This window comes from Protomyctophum parallelum (assembly GCF_964188405.1).
Source record: "Protomyctophum parallelum genome assembly, chromosome: 7".
Taxonomy (NCBI): Eukaryota; Metazoa; Chordata; class Actinopteri; order Myctophiformes; family Myctophidae; genus Protomyctophum; species Protomyctophum parallelum.
The window spans coordinates 26,103,168-26,122,614 of record NC_139705.1 but is presented as its reverse complement, the minus strand read 5'-3'; the positions used below and the strand labels follow the sequence as shown (position 1 = coordinate 26,122,614).

The following is a 19,447-nucleotide window of genomic DNA, read 5'->3' as shown; positions in this document are numbered from 1 at the left end:
ATACATGAGACATTATGGTGACTGAACACCGGCGTGCCACAGAGCATACATGAGACATTATGGTGACAGAACACCGGCGTGCCACAGAGCATACATGAGACATTATGGTGACTGAACACCGGCGTGCCACAGAGCATACATGAGACATTATGGTGACTGAACACCGGCGTGCCACAAGGCATACATGAGACATTATGGTGACAGAACACCGGCGTGCCACAGAGCATACATGAGACATTATGGTGACTGAACACCGGCGTGCCACAGAGCATACATGAGACATTATGGTGACTGAACACCGGCGTGCCACAGAGCATACATGAGACATTATGGTGACTGAACACCGGCGTGCCACAGAGCATACATGAGACATTATGGTGACTGCATGTGAATCCTATTTTGCAGAATGTTCTTGCTAACCAGGCCACTTGGAAGCTATTCAGGAGGCTGGCGGAACCAAACTGAATAATGTATTGAAATAATATGCAAATTTTATTTTAGGGGACTTTGTGTTACTGTATTTATTCGCCCATGGGGCATTTTTCTTTTTTTAAACACCCTGGTCTTCCAAAGTTTGACGAAACAGTGTGATGAAACAGTCTGTGTTTCTTTCGGTTTTAGGACAAACTCGAACGGATAACTCATGGTTCAGATCAGGAAAAGTAAAGAGTAAACAAAAGGTCAGGGACGTGCACACATAGACATCAAAGGGGGCTTCAGCCCCTGCCTTTTTACCCGTCTGTAAAACAACTGCCCTTTCCAGACAGTAAAATAAATGCAAATGCCACTCCTTTCCTTCCATGCCATATCCGGAAGGCAGCATTCAGGAGAATTGCTTTTTTCCGCGAAGTATGCTAAACTTGAAAACAGTATTTTGCATTGAACAAATTTGTTTAGAAATCCATGTCGTACACCACCGCATTTCCACTAGCTAAAGAGTGCTGGGTTGCGCCCCAAATATAGCTGATCTGTAGATCTGCTATTTTTGTCCAAAGGTGCCCTCTTTTCAGCCCCTCTCTGCACGTCCCTGCAATAGTGCAATAGGTTGTATTGTGCAAGTGGCATCGAGACAAACTATTTAACTGTGTTTGTACTGGCTAGTTTAAGGAACAAGTTAAATTCATATTGAAATTCATACTTCTTTTACTGTGTATGAATGTGACTGGATGGATGCGACTGTGAGTGGATGTGAATTTATTAATGTGTTCATGTTTCCCCAACGACATTGATTTATAATACCATACATGATACATTGGACCATCCTGCAATACAGCTATGAATAACATAATGTAATATATCTACCTCGCCACATTCTTCTCTCCAAGGCATATGCAACAATATGTTCCACTGATTCTTTTATGCGTCTATAAAAGAACATAATCTATTTACTTAAGCCGGGGCGGCCACCCCACTTCTCTTTAGAAAGAGAAAGGAAGAAAAGAAAACCCTATCTGTTCTATTGAACACAAGAAGAAAGTATGTCAGGCAGACATAGTGCAAAGAGTGGCTACATGACCAACACCAGTACCATCCCCCCTCTATTCTCACTGGTCTCCAATGGGCCAAAAGCCATTACAGAATCAGGGATTATTATTGCTACATCTGCTGGAGAGTGCATAGATATCCCTCAGTAGACAGTGGAACTATGTCAGCCTCACGGACCAGACAGACACACATACAAATGCATGTAGCATATTATGTTCATACCAAATCCACGTGGCAAATATGAATTATATGAAATATCAGAATTAATGTGAAAAAAGGAGAACATAGCATAGAACTGATATTATATGGTGTGCGTGCGTGCGTCTCTAGAACTAATCTTGCAAACTGCTGGACTGGACAGCAGCAAATTTATTTATTATTATTTATTTTTATATTTTTATCTATTTATCTATATTTATATTTAAATGTTATAAAGTGGGTGCAGTACTTAGTTTAGACAGTTTTTGGTTTAGACTAGTCATTGGTTAGACCAGTCATTAGTTCTACAACTACAACCTATCTCAAACCCTCACCCTAACCTCCCACGGGGCAGCACACCTAAACCTAACCTTAACCCATGTCTACTAGTCTAAACTAAGTATGCACCCCTATGAGGTCAATGGGGCTTTGGTGCGGCTGAAACCTTGCCAAAAAGAGTCTTCTGTCATATAATAGACTGACGTTACACAGATGACTAATGTTACAGGTTGGCCACATGAAGTCTGTAGATAGAAATGGAAGGCCGCGCCATAATAATACACATTGCACTTTACTTACTTTTATGTGGAAATAAAGCAAATAAAGATAAGTTATCAAGTATCATTAATGTTGTCATTTTATAAACTGGCCCCTTGCCCGTTGCACCCGCTTTGAATGTTATCACCCCTAAATCAAGAGAATGTTCGTGATCAGAAGCTTAGAATACAGCCAGAATGTGATAATCACCCAACTATGGGAGCATTTGCATATTGTGACCATGACGGAGTCGCGCCGTCTCTGGTGTCCATGTCAAGCCGAGTCGCCGTGCCGAGCGCTGCGACGTCCACCAGAGCGTGCAGTCCGGGTGAACACAGCCAAACACCACGTCTAGTATGCCAGTATGCAGGGGTGGACTGGCCACAGGACTTACCAGGCATATGCCCGGTGGGCCGACCCTCACATTTTTGTCTCAGTCCAGCCCAGCCCTGCCAGTATGGCCATATTGGCCATATTCCAATGTCCTAATGACGGTTGATTTTGTTGATTTTTTTTGCAGTGATAACATATGCATCCGTTACCATTTTTGAGTGGTGCAACCACTCCTATAACCATTAACCAGGAATGTCCACATGTATCATGTATCTTGTATCTTGTATCTTGTATCAGTCATCATGAGCATGAGTGGTGTGCGCATGCGTGAAACCAGCAATGGCCAGCAATATCCGTGTGTGTGTGTACAATGCGCGCCTCACATCTTGTGCTAAATAAATAGCGTCAATGCTAGCGAGCTAAAATATAGCCATCCTTGCTCTAGAAAGCACCAATGTTTCCATCTAGACCACCGGATAATCAGCAAAGACCTCCGAACATCGCGCTAATTGACCAAACCATGGAGAGATCCGTAGATTAGGAGTTATTGAAGCTTTTAGTCTGCCTGTATAATGGGAGGTGGACGGCAGCTCGCATGCGCGATCCGGTCTAGGAGGTATGTTAAAGAAGGAAAGGCCGACCCAAAATAATAATGAAAAAATAGTTGTCAGCGACGCGGATTGATATCCATAATAGAGAGAGAGAGAGAGAGAGAGAGAGAGAGAAGGGGGGAGAGAGGGGAGTTGCACCACTCGGTTCACACAGGTGTGATTTTTTGTAATGTGGCCCACAGGTTCAGCTTTTTGAGTATCCCTGCTGTAGAGTCTATGGTGGCCTTGCTGACTTCATGACCGGATGCTTTTACAGTACATCATGATGGGTGTTAAATGCATTGTTTTCCGACAGTCCTTCCTTTGTGAATGAGCTGGTTTCGGGGTTTTTTAACCAGGAGCAGACATGTTTCCTGGTGCTGATATGAGATTACCGCAACTCTATGAACAACATCTTCGAACAGTGAGCACGACGTCATCCTGCATTTGTCTATGTCTCAACGTAGCAGATACCCCTGGCATTAAGCCTCTGTTGTCCACCGTGAGCCAATATAGTTTTATTAGAGCTTAGACACTTCACGAAAAGTGCCACAGCTTCTGTTGTTACTATGCAATTTCTATCTTTTGCTTCAAGATGATTTCATTTTCTAAGTTCCATCGCTTATTGCTCTGAGCACTGCAAGCACACTAAGGCTTAAGTACAGTTGCATCAGGAATGCACGACAGCACATCCTGTCCATGGAACATAAGTAGAAGAAGCCAGTGATGTGATGAGAAGTACCCGGTAGACACTAGACACGCAAGACGAGACTTTGTAAATGCAACTACTGGTCCCTAATGGACTGCTTCCAAAGTTGGCCCAGGCTAGTGTGGTTTCTAACTTGCTATACCGTAGCTGGTCTGAATATCTATACTGTATATCTAGGTCATTGGGGTTGCTGAGTGAGATATGCCGTTCCCAATCTCCATCCAGTGTTTTCCCACTTAGTTGATCTGGATGTTGCTAGGAAGATTAATACTAAAAGAAAGAGGTTTATGCTGCATGCAGGACAATGTAACTGCATATTTGATGTTGTAGAAATCTACTTTCAGAACTAGAAAGTACACAGAAGTCCTCTTGGGACCTGCACGCACGCACGCACGCACGCACGCACGCACGCACGCACGCACACACACACACACACACACACACGCACACACACACACACACACACACACACACACACACACACACACACTTTCACAAATGCACGCACGCACGCACGCATGCATGAACACACACAAATGCCTTTGTGCCTGCAACCATTACACTACAGATAAAGATAGTAGAAGATGATGCACTCTGCCTAAGCACACTTATATATAGTTGAGCGAGTATGTGTGTGTAAAAGCACATTCTTATGGTACAATATGGTGTCTTTTCAGGGTTTTAATGTGTTTGTCTTATTTTTAACCACTCACTTTGTGTCTCATAGGTGGAATGTAGACGGTTCAGAATCCTGCCTACCAATGACATCAACAGTTTAGTTTAGGAAATTTCAGATTTCCATTTTTTTATTATTGATGCCAAGTACAGTGGCTTCTATTTCACCGTGATAACTTTCCCGGAAGAGAAAGGCTGTAATTTATTAGCTTTATTTTAATTCTGGTTGATGGACTGCCCACAGCCCACCTCTGAGATGCAGAGCGACTAGATGGAAATGGTGCCATCTTATAATGAGCATAAGTGAGAACCAATTAAAACAAAATGTCATGATATACACTTTATTTGAGTTATACCATTATCAAAGATAAAAGAAAATAAATGTAGATGTCTGGAGTCTGAATTATCATGGCATCTTGTTTTTTAATTGGATTGCTGTGTTTCCCTTCTCATTCGCACATACACACACGCACGCACGCACGCACGCACGCACGCACGCACGCACGCACGCACGCAAATACAGTATATTCCCATGGCATTCTCTGTCATGAGCAGATAATACAGTCAATGGCAAAGCATGAATACACTATCTCTCAACTGAAATAGAACTAGTCATACACAAAAACTATCTCTCTCTCACACGCACGCACGCACGCACGCACGCACGCACGCACGCACGCACACACACACACACACACACACACACACACACACACACACACACACACACACACACACACACACACACACACACACACACACACACACACACACACACACCGCTCAGTGTTAATTTTATCCATTTGTAATGGTGAGATGTTGCTGTGCGGCAGGATCTAATCCAGAACATAAACTGTATACAACATGATCCATGGTGCTGACCCTTGTGTACTGGCCTATGTACAAACGTATTCGTGGGCTTACCGCTTCACTACAGCCTGATGTGCTCTCTCTTTCCCCTCCCCTGTCGCATACTCTTCATTTTTCTATCGCCTTCCTTCCCTTTCTCCTCGTGTCTCTTTGTTAGCCCCCCCCCCCCCCCCCCCCCCCCATGCCATGCAGTAAACTCCAGGTCAACACAGCACACACAGACAGACACACACAGACAGACACACACACACACACACACACACACACACACACACACAGACAGACACAGACACACACACACACACACACACACACACACACAGACACACACACACACACACACACACACACACACACGTGTATTAAAAGTCATATGGGGTTGAATTTGGCGAATGACCTTTCATGCATTTTCTCTCTCTCCCTCTCTCTCTCTCTCTCTCTCTCCTGTTTACGGTCCGCTGAACTCACAACAACCTCACACAGATTTAATTTATTAATTTATTAAATTAAATAAAGAATTAAAAGTTATTCCTCTTAACTTAGAAAGTTCAGACTCCCCCCCCCCCTCAACAGAGCTCTTCCAAAGCCATAAAGGTAGAGATGTCCTTTTCTAAGTCACCACAAGATATCAGTTATAAATACATTTCAAGGGGTATTTCACAGGTCTTACTCTGTACATACTCCCCCGTAAGTATGAAAATAATCTTGTACTGCCTCATTTGTCTTGAGAGTTAACGATAGAGTCAATACTTTGACCTTGTCTTTCCGAGTGAGTGCAATCAACACTGACACTGAATCCAAGTAGGGCTAAATACAGCTCCGTGAAGTGATGAAATGGATACGACAGGGAACATAAGTTTCAAATGACTAACCGTTATGTATTTTGAGTGACATGGCACAATGACTTGATTCCCTGTAGTTCAAAGTGCAACAAAGCATGACTATGAGATATATATATAGTAATTATCATCAAACTAGTGAAAACAATTAACACAAAAGCTTAAATATAGTTCCAAGTATAGTATAGAGACAGAGTGCATGCTGGGTGAAATGCCCTTTTCGGTCGTGGAAACATAGCCGTAGTGGTATTCTGATCTTTGTCTTGTTATGCTTTTCATCCAACATTATGTACAGGAAAGTAAATGCTACAGGGCCTTTTCCAGTTGACCTGCAAGTGAATTAAATTATTATTCATGCCATCTTGGCTTACGCAAGCTCTGAGTTGACTTAAGCTTGGGCTAGGGCTTCAGTGACTTTCAGCATTGCTTAGGGCTAGAATTGTTGTCTTTTTCAACTAAGTGTAGAGGGTTTAGAAACAGCAAAGGTGTATAATAACTCCCCCCCCCCCCCCCCCCCCCCCATAACTCTGAGAGTGTACAAATGGCATGGTCATTCGGGGCTATCCCTTTGTGTGTTTCTGGCAATATCATTGTTCTCTCGTTTAGTATGTCCGTGGCAAAAATGGAATTTTAACAACAATGTCCACCAGAAGCCAACATGATGATCATGCTTACAACTAACATCAGTGCAAAGACCTACAGTATGAACCAAAGTAATGTCGGAATTACGGTTCATTGGTGGGTTTACAGCAATGATGGGAATGGATTAAGCCTGATTCATACTTAGTTACATGACGGTGTCGCGCACTGTGACACGCTGATCTTGTGAGCTTGTAGATCTGCCATTTTCAGTGTACGACGCTGCTGCGCAATTAGCCATTACTTACATTATTACCACTGATGGGCTTACAGCTACAACACAGCATCAATTACTGTATGTTCATACTGTATGTTGGTGGGTTTACGACAACACATGTAAATCACCTACTGTGTAAATGTATTGGTAGTGTAGCAAAGCAAGTGTCACTTTGCAGACTTGATAAGCTTACTAACAGCTATATCATTCATCAGCATTACAAACTGAAGAAACTGAAAATATCGGATAAATCTATACCAAGCAGAAGACAGAAACGCTGCTTGGCTCTCCAGCAGTCAGACAGCTCCCCTTCAGGGAACAGCTAACAGGCTTCGAAGATAAATAACCCTTGGCATGTAAAAGCACACGTCAGATGTATTGTATGCAGTACAGCCTGACACTCCCTGGCACCCAGTGAACTTAATGAAGACCTGCAAATTCAACATGATGTGAATGCTTTTGAAAGAGCAAATTTTAGTCTGGACTTTTTCATTTGCTTATTTTGTTGGCAGAATGTTGCGAAATAAGACTTTACTTATTCAGGGAAGAAATGCTGCTCTTCTACAGTAAACCCCTGAAGCATGACAACCAGACTCCTACTGGTAGCTAGTACTGGGCAGCTCCATGTAAAGCTCTCTGGGTTGAATGCTTTGCTCTAGGGAAACTTGTGGTGATTTTGTCAAGGGTGGGTGATTTTATCTACTTGTGATACACTTTCTTTCACACCTTCTTCCCAGAATAACAGAATAACAACGGTTATTGAATTACCGTCTTTTTGACGTTTGCCATGTAATTTACCATCAGGCATCTTCAGGACTTGTTTTATTGTCTCCACCAGGCCGAAGGCATGGGGAGAGAGTCACCCTTTTCACATTGGCCTATTATAGCGCCACCAGGAGGCCACAACCTGACCTGCCCTGGTGGAGACCTGTGCCCCGAGGGGCACTTTTTCTAGTTGGGATGTGTAATTGTGCATACACTACATTTCCAGTAGTACCAGAGGTTGACTCCAGAGTAAAAAGCTGTAGGCTCGTATGAGAGTTCACCCTGAAGACTCTCTCACCGTGATCCAGGAACTGACAGTAAGTTGACCTTCTTTTTTTTTTCTTTTGCAGCGTTGCAAGTTTATATTGAATTTTGTTTGAACTCAGCCTTATGTGCCAAGACTTGATCACAAAGCTCGCTTGATGTGTGTACATGTGTATGTTAGCTCAGATGGCTCTCATGAGACAAATGAATCCCGCCGTTTACTGTAATCTCTGCTCACCCTAAATATGTCAATTATCCTGAGAATCGTGCCTTGGAACTAATGCCCATACTGTACATTACATACATGAGAGAGAGAGAGAGAGAGAGAGAGAGAGAGAGAGAGGAACAGATGTGCATGCAGCAGGAAGAGGGGAGGAAAAGAGAGAAGGAGAAGAGGAGAGGAGGAGAGGAGACTAGAAACAGAAAAAGAGAGAGAAACCATAAGGGGGACGAGGACGAGAAAGATGAGGTTTGAATGGAGGAAGTACCAGAGAAGAGAGAATATTCCCAGACACTCTCTGTCATGAGTAGATAATACTGTTCACTGAAAAGCATGAATACACTCTCACTACAACCAGAGTCACATGAGAACACAGACACACACACAGTTGTGGCATATCCTCTTATCTCTATCCTCTTGTCTCTCTTGTGTGTCTGTGCGTGCATGCGTGCGTGCGTGCGTGTGTGTGTGTGTGTGTGTGTGTGTGTGTGTGTGTGTGTGTGTGTGTGTGTGTGTGTGTGTGTGTGTGTGACAGGACAGGACAGGACAGGACAGGACAGGACAGGACAGGACAGGACAGGACAGGACAGGACAGGACAGGACAGGACAGGACAGGACAGGACAGGACAGGACAGGACAGGACAGGACAGGACAGAGGAAGAAAGAGAACAGCGAGCTGAGACTGAGAGGAGAAGGAGAATGGACATTGGACATAGGGGGAGAAGAAGGATATTCTGTAGAGCAGGGGTGGGAAACTTTGACGATGGAGAGGGCCATTATATTTCCACACTCACTCCAGAGTGCCACTATAGTTCCACACTCACTCCAGAGGGCCACTATATTTCCACACTCACTCCAGAGGGGCACTATATTTACACACTCACTCCAGAGGGCCACTATATTTACACACTCACTCCAGAGGGCCACTATATTTACACACTCACTCCAGAGGGCCACTATATTTACACATTCACTCCAGAGGGCCACATTTCTGTCGTAGCAGAAATATCTGCATATCTACAAGCTCAAAACGCGTCGCATTGAGCTTGTAGATCTGCTATTCGAATTGAAATCTTGAAAGATCTTTTGCTATTTTTGAATTGGAATCCTGAAAATGAACATTTTTATGTCATTTCAAATGCCTTTAATTAGGCTATACTTGTGTTGAGCATTGAGCTACTAATTTAGACTGAAGTAATTAAAGCGGGCCATGTTTGCATGTTGTGGAATTGTAACAGCTGAAACCAATATTATATCAGAATTCTGACATTAACCTGCAGGGCCACATTAAGTGAAGGTGGGGGCCGCATGTGGCCCCCGGGCCGCCAGTTGCCCATGTATGAACAAGCAAATAATACTGTGTGGATGGTTGCATGGAGTACAGGAGCATGGAACAGATGAGAGATGGACAGGACAAGAAACCCGGAGAGAAGAGGAATGACAGAAATTGCGTGCAGGGATGAAGAAGGAGATGAAACATGGGAAAGAGATGTTGAGGGATTGCAGGGAAAGGCAGACGGGTGGATGGACTGATGGACTCGGACAAAAACCATAAGTGAATAGTGGGACAGTGATGTAAATAGGTTTTCAATGTAATGAGTCCCGGGATGCAGGGATGGTCTTTTAGATGAGTCTGCAGGGACATTTTATGAGTCCCACTTCAACGACGTTAGGAGTCATATTTAGACATTTTTACAAATTGCAGCATTTAACTCCCATTTTATTTTATATGGTTATAATGTGGTTATATTCATGTAGAAAACAGAAGAAGAAATGAGTATTATAACTAAAGCTAGCAAAATAAACTAGAATAAAAAACAGTACAGTAGTGCATCCCGTGGATGCAGAGGTCGTTGTTTTATTGCGTCCCTTAACTATAAACTAGGATGCAAAATGCACCATACTGTATATTAATCTCTGAGTGGAGGAGGAGGAGGGAGAGACAGACAGACATGGGAGGGAGATGGATGGAGGGATGGGGAGGAGAGGAAAGCAACAGGGGATGCATGTGACAGTTGATGCCCGCCCCTCTGTTCGTTTCATCATGATCTCATATTAACCATTGTGTCCCGGAGCAATAAAGAGGGAGAGACATAAAGACAAAGAGAGAGAGAGAGAGAGAGAGAGAGAGAGAGAGAGAGAGAGGGGCGTGTTTTCTGGGAGAGCAGCATATTGTACTGTCTGGTAGACAGGTGCACTAAAAGCACAATCTATGTAAAGCAGTGTTGTTTTCGTCGACTAAAACTAAGACGAAAGATGTTCGTCGACTACCTTTTTTCACGGACAAAAACTAAATGGAAACGACATAAAAACTAAGCTATGATGACTAAAACTAAGACTAAATATACAGATGAATTCGTCAACAAATTAAAACTAGACTAAAATGTTAGGAAGGGACTAGTGCACAAGAGATCCAGTATAAGTCATTTTACACTTGGTTGCATGCTGAAAATAGCCGATCTACAACGCTCACAACACGTCGCGCTGTGACACGTTGTGATCTTGTAGATCGGCAATTTTCAGCAAGTGTAAAATCAGTCATTACGACAGCATCAAGGCCCTCCAAAATGCATTTTGTAGATGCAACTGTAGATTTAGTCGACTAAAATCTTATGATATTTAGTCGACTGAAACTAGACTAACGCTAAACTAATTCAAGAGACCAATGACTAAAACTAAAAATCTAAATTTGCTGCCAAAAACAACACTGATGTGAAGTGCCTCGGATAAAGGCGCTACTGTATATAAAGGCACCATTTACCATTTACAGGTGGAAAGAGGACGAGAGCAGTCCGAGTACATTAGAAGGGGAAGAGCAGGAGAAAGAAGAGACGTACAGTGGGGAGAGAGAGAGAGAGAGAGAGAGAGAGAGAGAGAGAGAGGGGAGAAAATAAGAAAGCGTGGTACGGCAAAAGGAAGACCGTTGGTTATGGAAGTGACGGAGCAAGGAAGACAAGGAGATGAGGAGAGAGAGGCATGGTAGGAGTTGAGAGACCAGAGAGAGCGAGAGAGGCTGTTGAAAAGGTGAGTTAGAAGAAGCATATCATGCGCGCAAGTGCACGCGCACACACACACACACACACACACACAAACACGCACACACACACACACACACACACACACACACACACACACACCAAAACCCACAGAAATGAACATGCATAAAACGGTATATTGTCATGTCATTGACATAAAAGCAGCAGAAATAGGGCAACTGTACGCCGGCATGCACTCACACACTCGCACAAACACACTCCCCAAGCTTGCATTTCTCAATAGAAGCCCTTCTGACAGAGTACAACCACAGTGTTAATGCACAGTGCTGCTAGCGCATCATAAGCACCATGACAAAGCCTTCAAAGCAACAATGCTCCCCTGACTCCCCTGACAACTCCCCCAACTACAACTCTATGGCTTTGATCGGTAAGTTACAACCCACAGGACTGCACAGTGCACGCTCAAGCTTTTTGTTGTTGTTGTTTTTTTTACAGTATTTGTGTTGATCCTCACAAAACCCCCAATAGAGTCACAAATAGTCTCCACTAGGGCTCCACTCTCAAAAGTGTCATTTGAGGTTTGTCTCACCGTGTAGCTTAGGAAAGAAGATTCCTTATTCAGAAAAATGCTTAATATTTGAACATTCTTTCCCTTTCGTGACAGCCTACAATGCATATAGGCTTAAGTGTCACATTTTATTTTCTTACAAAGGGCAGATTACAGAACTCATTCTGAGAACAGAATCAGTGCATACTGTAACTACTCCTTCAATCTCTCTCTATTACAGAACTCATTCTGAGAACAGAATCAGTGCATACTGTAACTACTCCTTCAATCTCTCTCTATTACAGAACTCATTCTGGGAACAGAATCAGTGCATACACCAACTACTCCTTCAATCTCTCTCTATTACAGAACTCATTCTGAGAACAGAATCAGTGCATACTGTAACTACTCCTTCAATCTCTCTCTATTACAGAACTCATTCTGAGAACAGAATCAGTGCATACTGTAACTACTCCTTCAATCTCTCTGCACATCTTCTCTCCCTCCAGAACTCTCCCCCCGCGTCCACCTGTTGATCCACCTTACAGGTATACAGACTGCCTTCACTGGTTCCATTGTTCCTTCTCTCTCTCTCTCTCTCTCTCTCTCTCTTTCTACACTCTCAACTAACTCTATATGGGCTGTATTTTGCGTGTCTTAAGTACCAGGTCTTATTACTTAACTTAAGACCTGGAGGCGTGGTCAATGCTCTTTGGACACTCAGAATAGCCAAATGGCATTGATCCCACCTCCAGGTCTTAAGTTAAGTAATAAGACCTGGTACTTAAGACACGCAAAATACAGCCCATATATACTGTATATCTCTTTCACAAATGTAATTCCGCATTCCTGAATCCTTATCCCATTCTGGGGGAGGGACCCCTTTTGGTGTTTCAAGCATTATGTTATGCTTTAGATATTGGAAAATAGCAGATCTACAAGCTCATAGCGCTGAATGCCGCGCTAGGAAGCTTGTAGATCTGCTATTTCTTTATCGTGAAAATATGGCGCAAATCTTTCAATATATATTCTTTCAGAGCGAACGTTTTTAACTAAAATCTTTGCTTCTTGGGGGGGGGGGGGGGGGGGGGTTCCCTGGAACAACATATTTTCAGATTGGGGTCGGCGGCCAATTACATAGGCTATAGTTTATGGGTGGTCCTTGACATGAAAGACTTTGAGGACGACTGACAGGATTTAGAAGGCATTTGTAGAATCAACCTCAGGTCCACACACACACACACACACACACACACATCATCATCTCTTACCTGTCACAGTGATCTGCATGGGGGCCACCAGGGCCCTGTTGTTGTCCAGCTTGCGGCTCAGCCTGATCTCGCCGCTGGTGTGGTTGAGGAGCAGCAGGTGCAGCTCGTTGCCCCGGTCGATGGTGTAGTAGAGGCGGTCCGAGACGTCCGGGTCATGGGCGGGGACCCGGCCGATGACGCCGCCGGGGAAGCTGTTGGAGCGGTTGGAGACAAAGTTGTTGAAGACGATCTGGAAGTCCCGCAGGGTGGGCCGGTTGTCGTTCTGGTCGACCAGGCGGATGTGAATGGTGGCGCGGCTGACCAGGGGAGCGGAGGTGGCCTGCACCACGATGATGTACTCGTTGCGCGTCTCGTAGTCCAGGTCGATGAGCGACGTGAGCTCTCCGGAGAAGATGTCCATCTGAAAGATCTCCGGGATGTTCCCCTCCACGATCTAGGTTTGGAGGAGAGAGGGGAGGAAAATATTAGGCCTGACGTCAAAATTAAAAAAGAAATCCTGAAAAACCTCATGTTTCTATATCAGTGGTTCTCAATAAGAACCCCAAAAATGTATTATGCCGCCGACCTCCAACTGAAAATATGTAGTTCCAGGGACCTCCAGAAGCAAAGATATGAGTTAAAAACGTTCGCTCTGAAAGAATATATATTCAAAGATTTGCGCCACATTTTCACGATAAAAAGAAATTAGCAGACCTACAAGTTCATAGCGTGACACAGAGTGCCGCGCTATGAGCTTGTAGATCTGCTATTTTTCAACAGCTGAAGCATAACATAATGCTTAAAACGCCAAAAGGGGTTCCTGTTCAGAATGGGTTAACATGTTTGTTCTTGGATCTAGATATAGAAACCTGTTGTAAACTGTTGACGTCACAGTACGGGAACATCAGTCCCACAATAATAATTCGAAAATAAATGAAATAAGGCATTAACAAACCTGGTACATTATCTGGGCATTGGCTCCCTCGTCAGGATCGGTGGCAGTAATCTGTGCAACTACAGTCCCCACTGCGCTGTTCTCCTTCACCAGGACCTCAAACTCTTCGTCTGGGAACACTGGGGCATTGTCGTTCACATCCAGCACTGTCACCTGGTCAAATACAATAAAATACAATATTCTACAATGTACAGTACAGTGTTTCAAGCATGACTGAAGGGGTTGATAGTTTGACATCACTATGAAAAATGTGATTGATACAGTTTGACATGGAAAACATGGCAAGCAACTGTACCATGCAAAAGACAATGTGTGCGTACATTGTTGATTAAAAAACTATGGTTTATTTCAATATGCAACAATAGGAGATGTAAGGCTCTATTTTCATCCATGCTAAACCCCTTATACCTACACCTTTTTTTCTACTTTTATTATTATTATATTTTTTATTGAAGAAATAAAATTGAATAGTTAAAATAGCCAATCTACAAGCTCACAATGTGTCAATGTAGATCAGCTAGTTGAACTATTCAAAAATGTTCAAGATGGTAAAAAAAAGTTTAGGAATAAGTGGTTTAGTACGGATGAAAATATAGGGCTTAATATCATCAATAAAAGTGTTTCATTACCTGAATATGGACAGGGGTACGTTGAGGTGGAATCCCTCTGTCCACAGCGTAGGCCGTGAGCTCATAGAAGGGGACACTCTCCCGGTCGAGGCGGCGAAAGGTGCGGACGATACCAGACATGGGCTCAATGGTGAAATCCCCATCCCCATCCTCTCCATTCTGGAAAGTGTATTGGACACGTCCATTGGTGTGCGCATCGCGATCGGTGGCTGAGATCTGGAGGACACTGGTGTACGAGGGTGCATCCTCGCTCACCGTGCCCTGGTACCGCGGGCTAAGGAACTGGGGGGCATTGTCATTCACGTCATTCACGTTCACCTCCACATACGTGGTGTCAGCTTTCTGTGGGATGCCGTTGTCTTTCGCTGTGATCGCTAGGGTGTATGTCATCTGGTCTTCATAGTCCAGCTCGGCCTGGAGGGTTATAGCTCCCGACACGTTGTGGATGCGGAACTGCGGGATGTTGTCCTCCAGGAAGTAAGTGATGCGGGCATTTTCTCCAACGTCGTCATCCGTGGCGCTGATGACCACCACGGTGCTGCCGGGAGGCCGGTCCTCGTTCACGCTCACCGAGTAGTGGGCGCTCTGGAACACGGGTCGATGTGTGTTGGCGTCGGTGATGTTCACGTGCACCTGACAGGTGTCGTGGAGGGTGCGGTCCGACGCGGTGACCGTCAGCACGTAGCGGCGTTCCTGTTTGTAGTCCAGCGGCAGCGCCAGGGTCAGCGACCCCGTCCCGCTGGCCGTGCTGATGGCAAAGCGGTTCCTGGTGTTGCCGCCGGTGATCTGGTAGGTCACGGCGCTGTTGACGTCTCGGTCGACGGCCGTGACGGTCATCACGCTGGTGCCCACCGCCGCGTCCTCGTTCAGGCGGACGTAGTACTCCTTCTGGAGGAACTCCGGCCGGTTGTCGTTGACGTCCATCACCGTGATGGTGACGCTCGCCGTGGCGGAGAGAGGCGGCACGCCGTAATCCCTGGCCTCCACGCCGAAGAAGTAGTGCTCCACCGACTCCCGGTCGAGCGCTGAGCTCACGGTCACCCAGCCCGTGGCGGCGTTGATGAGAAAGGGCGTGTCGGGGCTGGTTCCCGTCAGCCTGTATTCTAGGCGGGCGTTGTCACCGGAGTCCGTGTCTATGGCCTGGATGTGGAGGATGGAACTCCCCACGGGCGCACTCTCCAGCACGGACACCTGGAAGGGCGTGGAGACGAAGATGGGCGGGTTGTCGTTGACGTCCGTTATCTGGACGCTGACGATGCCGGTGTTGTTGGACAGCGGCGGGCGTCCGTTGTCCTGCGCCCGCACGCGCAGCGTGTACTCGCGCTCCGCCTCGTAGTCCAGCGGCGCCACCACCTGGATCTCGCCCGTGACGCTGTCGATGGAGAACTGCCCGCGGCTGTTCCCGCTGATGATGTTGTAGTGCACGGCGGCGTTGCCGTCCTTGTCGCGGTCCGTGGCGCTCACGCGCAGGATCTCGGAGTGCGGACGCACGTCCTCCCGCACCGCCACCACGTAGCGCTTCTCGCTGAACTGAGGGACGTTGTCGTTCTCGTCCAGGACCGTGATGAAGACCTTGACGTTGGCCGAGCGCGGCCCGGGCTCCTTCCCCTGGTCACTGGCTTCCACCTGGAGCGTGTAGTGCTCGTTGGTCTCGCGGTCGACCGCGCCGCGCGTCGTGATGAGGCCGGAGCGGGGGTCGATCTCGAACGCGGCTCGCGCCATGCCGGCCGTGTCGCCCACGAACCTGTAGCGGATGTTGGCGTTGGACGGCGAGTCGAGATCCGTGGCTCTGAGCTGCAAAATGGGGTACCCCTCCTCCACGTTCTCCCTGATGGTCTCCCTGTACTCTGTCTGCTCAAATTTGGGGGAGTGATCGTTACGGTCGGAGACCGTGATCGCAACCATGGTCGTGCCAGAGAGTCGGGGGCTGCCGTGATCGGTCGCTGTGACGCGGAAGTAATGCAAGTCCATGTGTTCTCTGTCTAGGATCTGAGTGGTGGAGATGAGGCCTGAGTCTGCGTTGATGTGGAAGTAATCCGTTGAGCGACTGTTCATTAGGGGCGCCATGGAGTAGCTGACCCTGCCGGCGTCTCCTGTGTCCGCGTCGGAAGCAGACATGGCCATGACCGAGGAACCTGCGGGCTGGTTCTCGGGTATCTGGACCTGGAAGTTATACTGGGAAAAGTGGGGGTGCCTGTTAGCGGCCCGCCGAGAGCGAGGCCATGCCATGAACACTTCCTTCTTCTCCCTCTCTTCCAGCCACGTTTCATCATCTGCGACCATTATCAGTCGTTCCAGGCTCCTCTCTCCCCTTGAACTATGCCTCTCCTCCGCCACCTCCCCGGCTCCCTCTTCCATCTCACCCCCCTCTCGGCTTTCATCAGCCTGCTGCTCTTTCATCTCTCCTCCTTTCTGGGCCTGTGTGAAGCGCATGGTGCTGCTACTACTACCCCTCTCCTGACCTTTCTTTCTCTCTTCGCTCTCTCTTCTCTTCTGCATTTCTCCCTCTCTCTGCCCGTCTACACTCACATCTGTCTGACTGCTCTCTCTCTTTGTTGTCCCGTCGCTGCTCCTCTCCCTTTTCACCTCCTCCACCTCCTTCTCTCCCCCTGGTTCTTTCTCTCTCTGCTGCGCCTCTCGGATCTCTTTCTCCCCCTCCCCCATATGCAATGTTCCTCGCCCAACAGCAGCGGCAGACCCCTCCTCACCCTCTCCCTCCCTCTCCTCCACCTCTCCCCCGGCCCCCATCTGTCTCATCTCCAACTGACTGACACCTTTAGGCTCTAATGGCACCCGCTCACCGGATTTTAATTGCAGACGCGTGGCCCCCTGGTCGCTGGCTAAGCCGTCGGTAGAGAGGCTGTCAGTGTCGGTGCACGCAGCGTGAACAAACTCTCCGGGTGCACCGGCACCCCGCTGATGCCGTGTGTGGGAACACGGAATTCCGTCCATATCTTCCAACGACACCTGTCCAGTTTCTGAATTGCTATTATGTGCTCCTTCGGCTTGACGAGTCTCGCCCCGTTTCTTGTCGCCAAGGCCATAATTGTTGTTGTTGTTGTTGTTGTTTAGGTTATAATAACTTCCAAGGTTGTTATCGTTGTTGGCGTTAGGTTTACTCCACAAAACCACAATCAACGGCCGCTGACGTGGAACGAAGGCAAGCTGGAGGTGACGTGCAGGGTGTATATTAGTACAGTTTGAGGACTCGCATGACGAAGATGAGTTTTCAAAGAGTTTGGCGTGGCGTGCTGTCCGTGGTGCTGAGATCACATCATCCTCCTCCACAGAAGAGGAATGAGAGTTAACAGGTGAGAGTGAGTCATGGTGCAGCATGACTTCCGAGAAAAACGACTGGTGTTCTGCGGTAATTCCATCAGGGGGATGAGTAAGAAGAGGGGACATAACTGCCCTGGCTGAGTGCTTTTTGGCTGATGGACCATCAGGAAACATAACAGGCATGACAAAAGCTGAGTCACTGGCAAGTTCGGGGGCAGTAGTTCGCTCTTTAGTTGTGGATAAATTAAAATCAGTTAGTATTTGCTCACTTTGACGGTATTCTGTCAGCGTTTCAGTGGTTAGGCCTAAAGACAGCAGACGGTGTGGATGTTTTGATGCGTTTAAATTAAATTTAGCAGTTGTGTTTTTGATTGACAGAAAACATTGCGCAAGCATCTCTGTGACGCCGGCAGGGGTAAATTGGATGATGTCGACATTATTCACTGCCATGTGTCCCCCGGGAGGACTCATAAACTCGGCCAAATGTCCTTCCCCGTTCTCCATTATCTCCAAATGTCCAAAACAATGCCGGGGTAACACCCTGCTCTCTCCCCGGGTGTGGGTGCTCTGACCTTGGCTTGCCGGTGTTGAATCCCCCCGCCGAAAGCCATTATCGGGCCAGTGCAGGAGCGTTGCAGTCGGAAACGCCAAATCATTATCCGGATAATTAGCTAAATTAACGTGTTTGTTACCTCGCTTCACCCCTTCTCCTCCTCCTCTTTCATTTTTTCCTCTCCCCCACTCCTCCCCTCTGTTTCCCCTCCTCCTCACTATCGTGGTTTTGCCATGGCAATGTTTAGATGTGGTGGTGCTGCTCTCCCCTCCTTTATCTCCACAACAACCTGGGCGAGACATACCGGCGATTATTATCATCCCGGACGGGGCGGAGGAAGAACATCTGTCCGCTCTGCACGCTGGTGGCGCCTCCGTGGCGAGATACGAGCGAGAGCAGGGAGGGGACGGCTGGCAGAGGGCCTGGCCTGGCTCCTCTCCTCTGCCAGTCAAACAGCCACCACCACCTCCCCCCTCTCCGCCTCTGCTGTTGGGATCGATAACATTGTGCCTGCCCAAATGAGAACAATTACAAGCCGGGCCGTGCTGGCCGACCGCATCTAAGGCGTTTTCCCCAATGGCTTCAATGTAATCAATCAGAGCCGCTTTGAATAGTTTCTTAAAATTGCAGTTTAAAGGGGAGTTAATGGTTTGTGGGCATGAGCCCGAATATAAATCTGACACCTGTAAGTATGCTGAATTGAAGTTTGAGGGGGATTTAATATCGCAGGAGTAGTAATAGTAGCTGTTGTTGTAACTGTGTGCCCGAACTCCGTTTGAATCGTAGCCAGAGTAGATGTAGTTGTGAACGCAGCCAAATGGCACGGAGCCAGGTGGTGAGAGGTCCTCCGTGGTGGCGGTGGAGCCACACGCACCCCCGCCACCTTTACGCCTTTCA

General features: G+C 46.7%; 1 protein-coding gene across 1 annotated transcript in view; it reads right to left on the bottom strand.

The window, feature by feature from the left end:
* celsr3 (cadherin, EGF LAG seven-pass G-type receptor 3) overlaps positions 1–17,151 on the bottom strand; it is a gene marked incomplete at its 5' end in the record, with an annotated part of 152,753 nt that extends 135,602 nt beyond the window's left edge. Inside the window, 3 exons of the mRNA XM_083769735.1 lie at positions 13,156–13,588; positions 14,090–14,242; positions 14,719–17,151. Coding sequence (XP_083625861.1) covers positions 13,156–13,588; positions 14,090–14,242; positions 14,719–17,151 — 3,019 coding nt within the window. The remainder of the gene's footprint in view (positions 1–13,155; positions 13,589–14,089; positions 14,243–14,718) is intronic.
* Between the last annotated feature and the right edge of the window lie 2,296 nt (positions 17,152–19,447).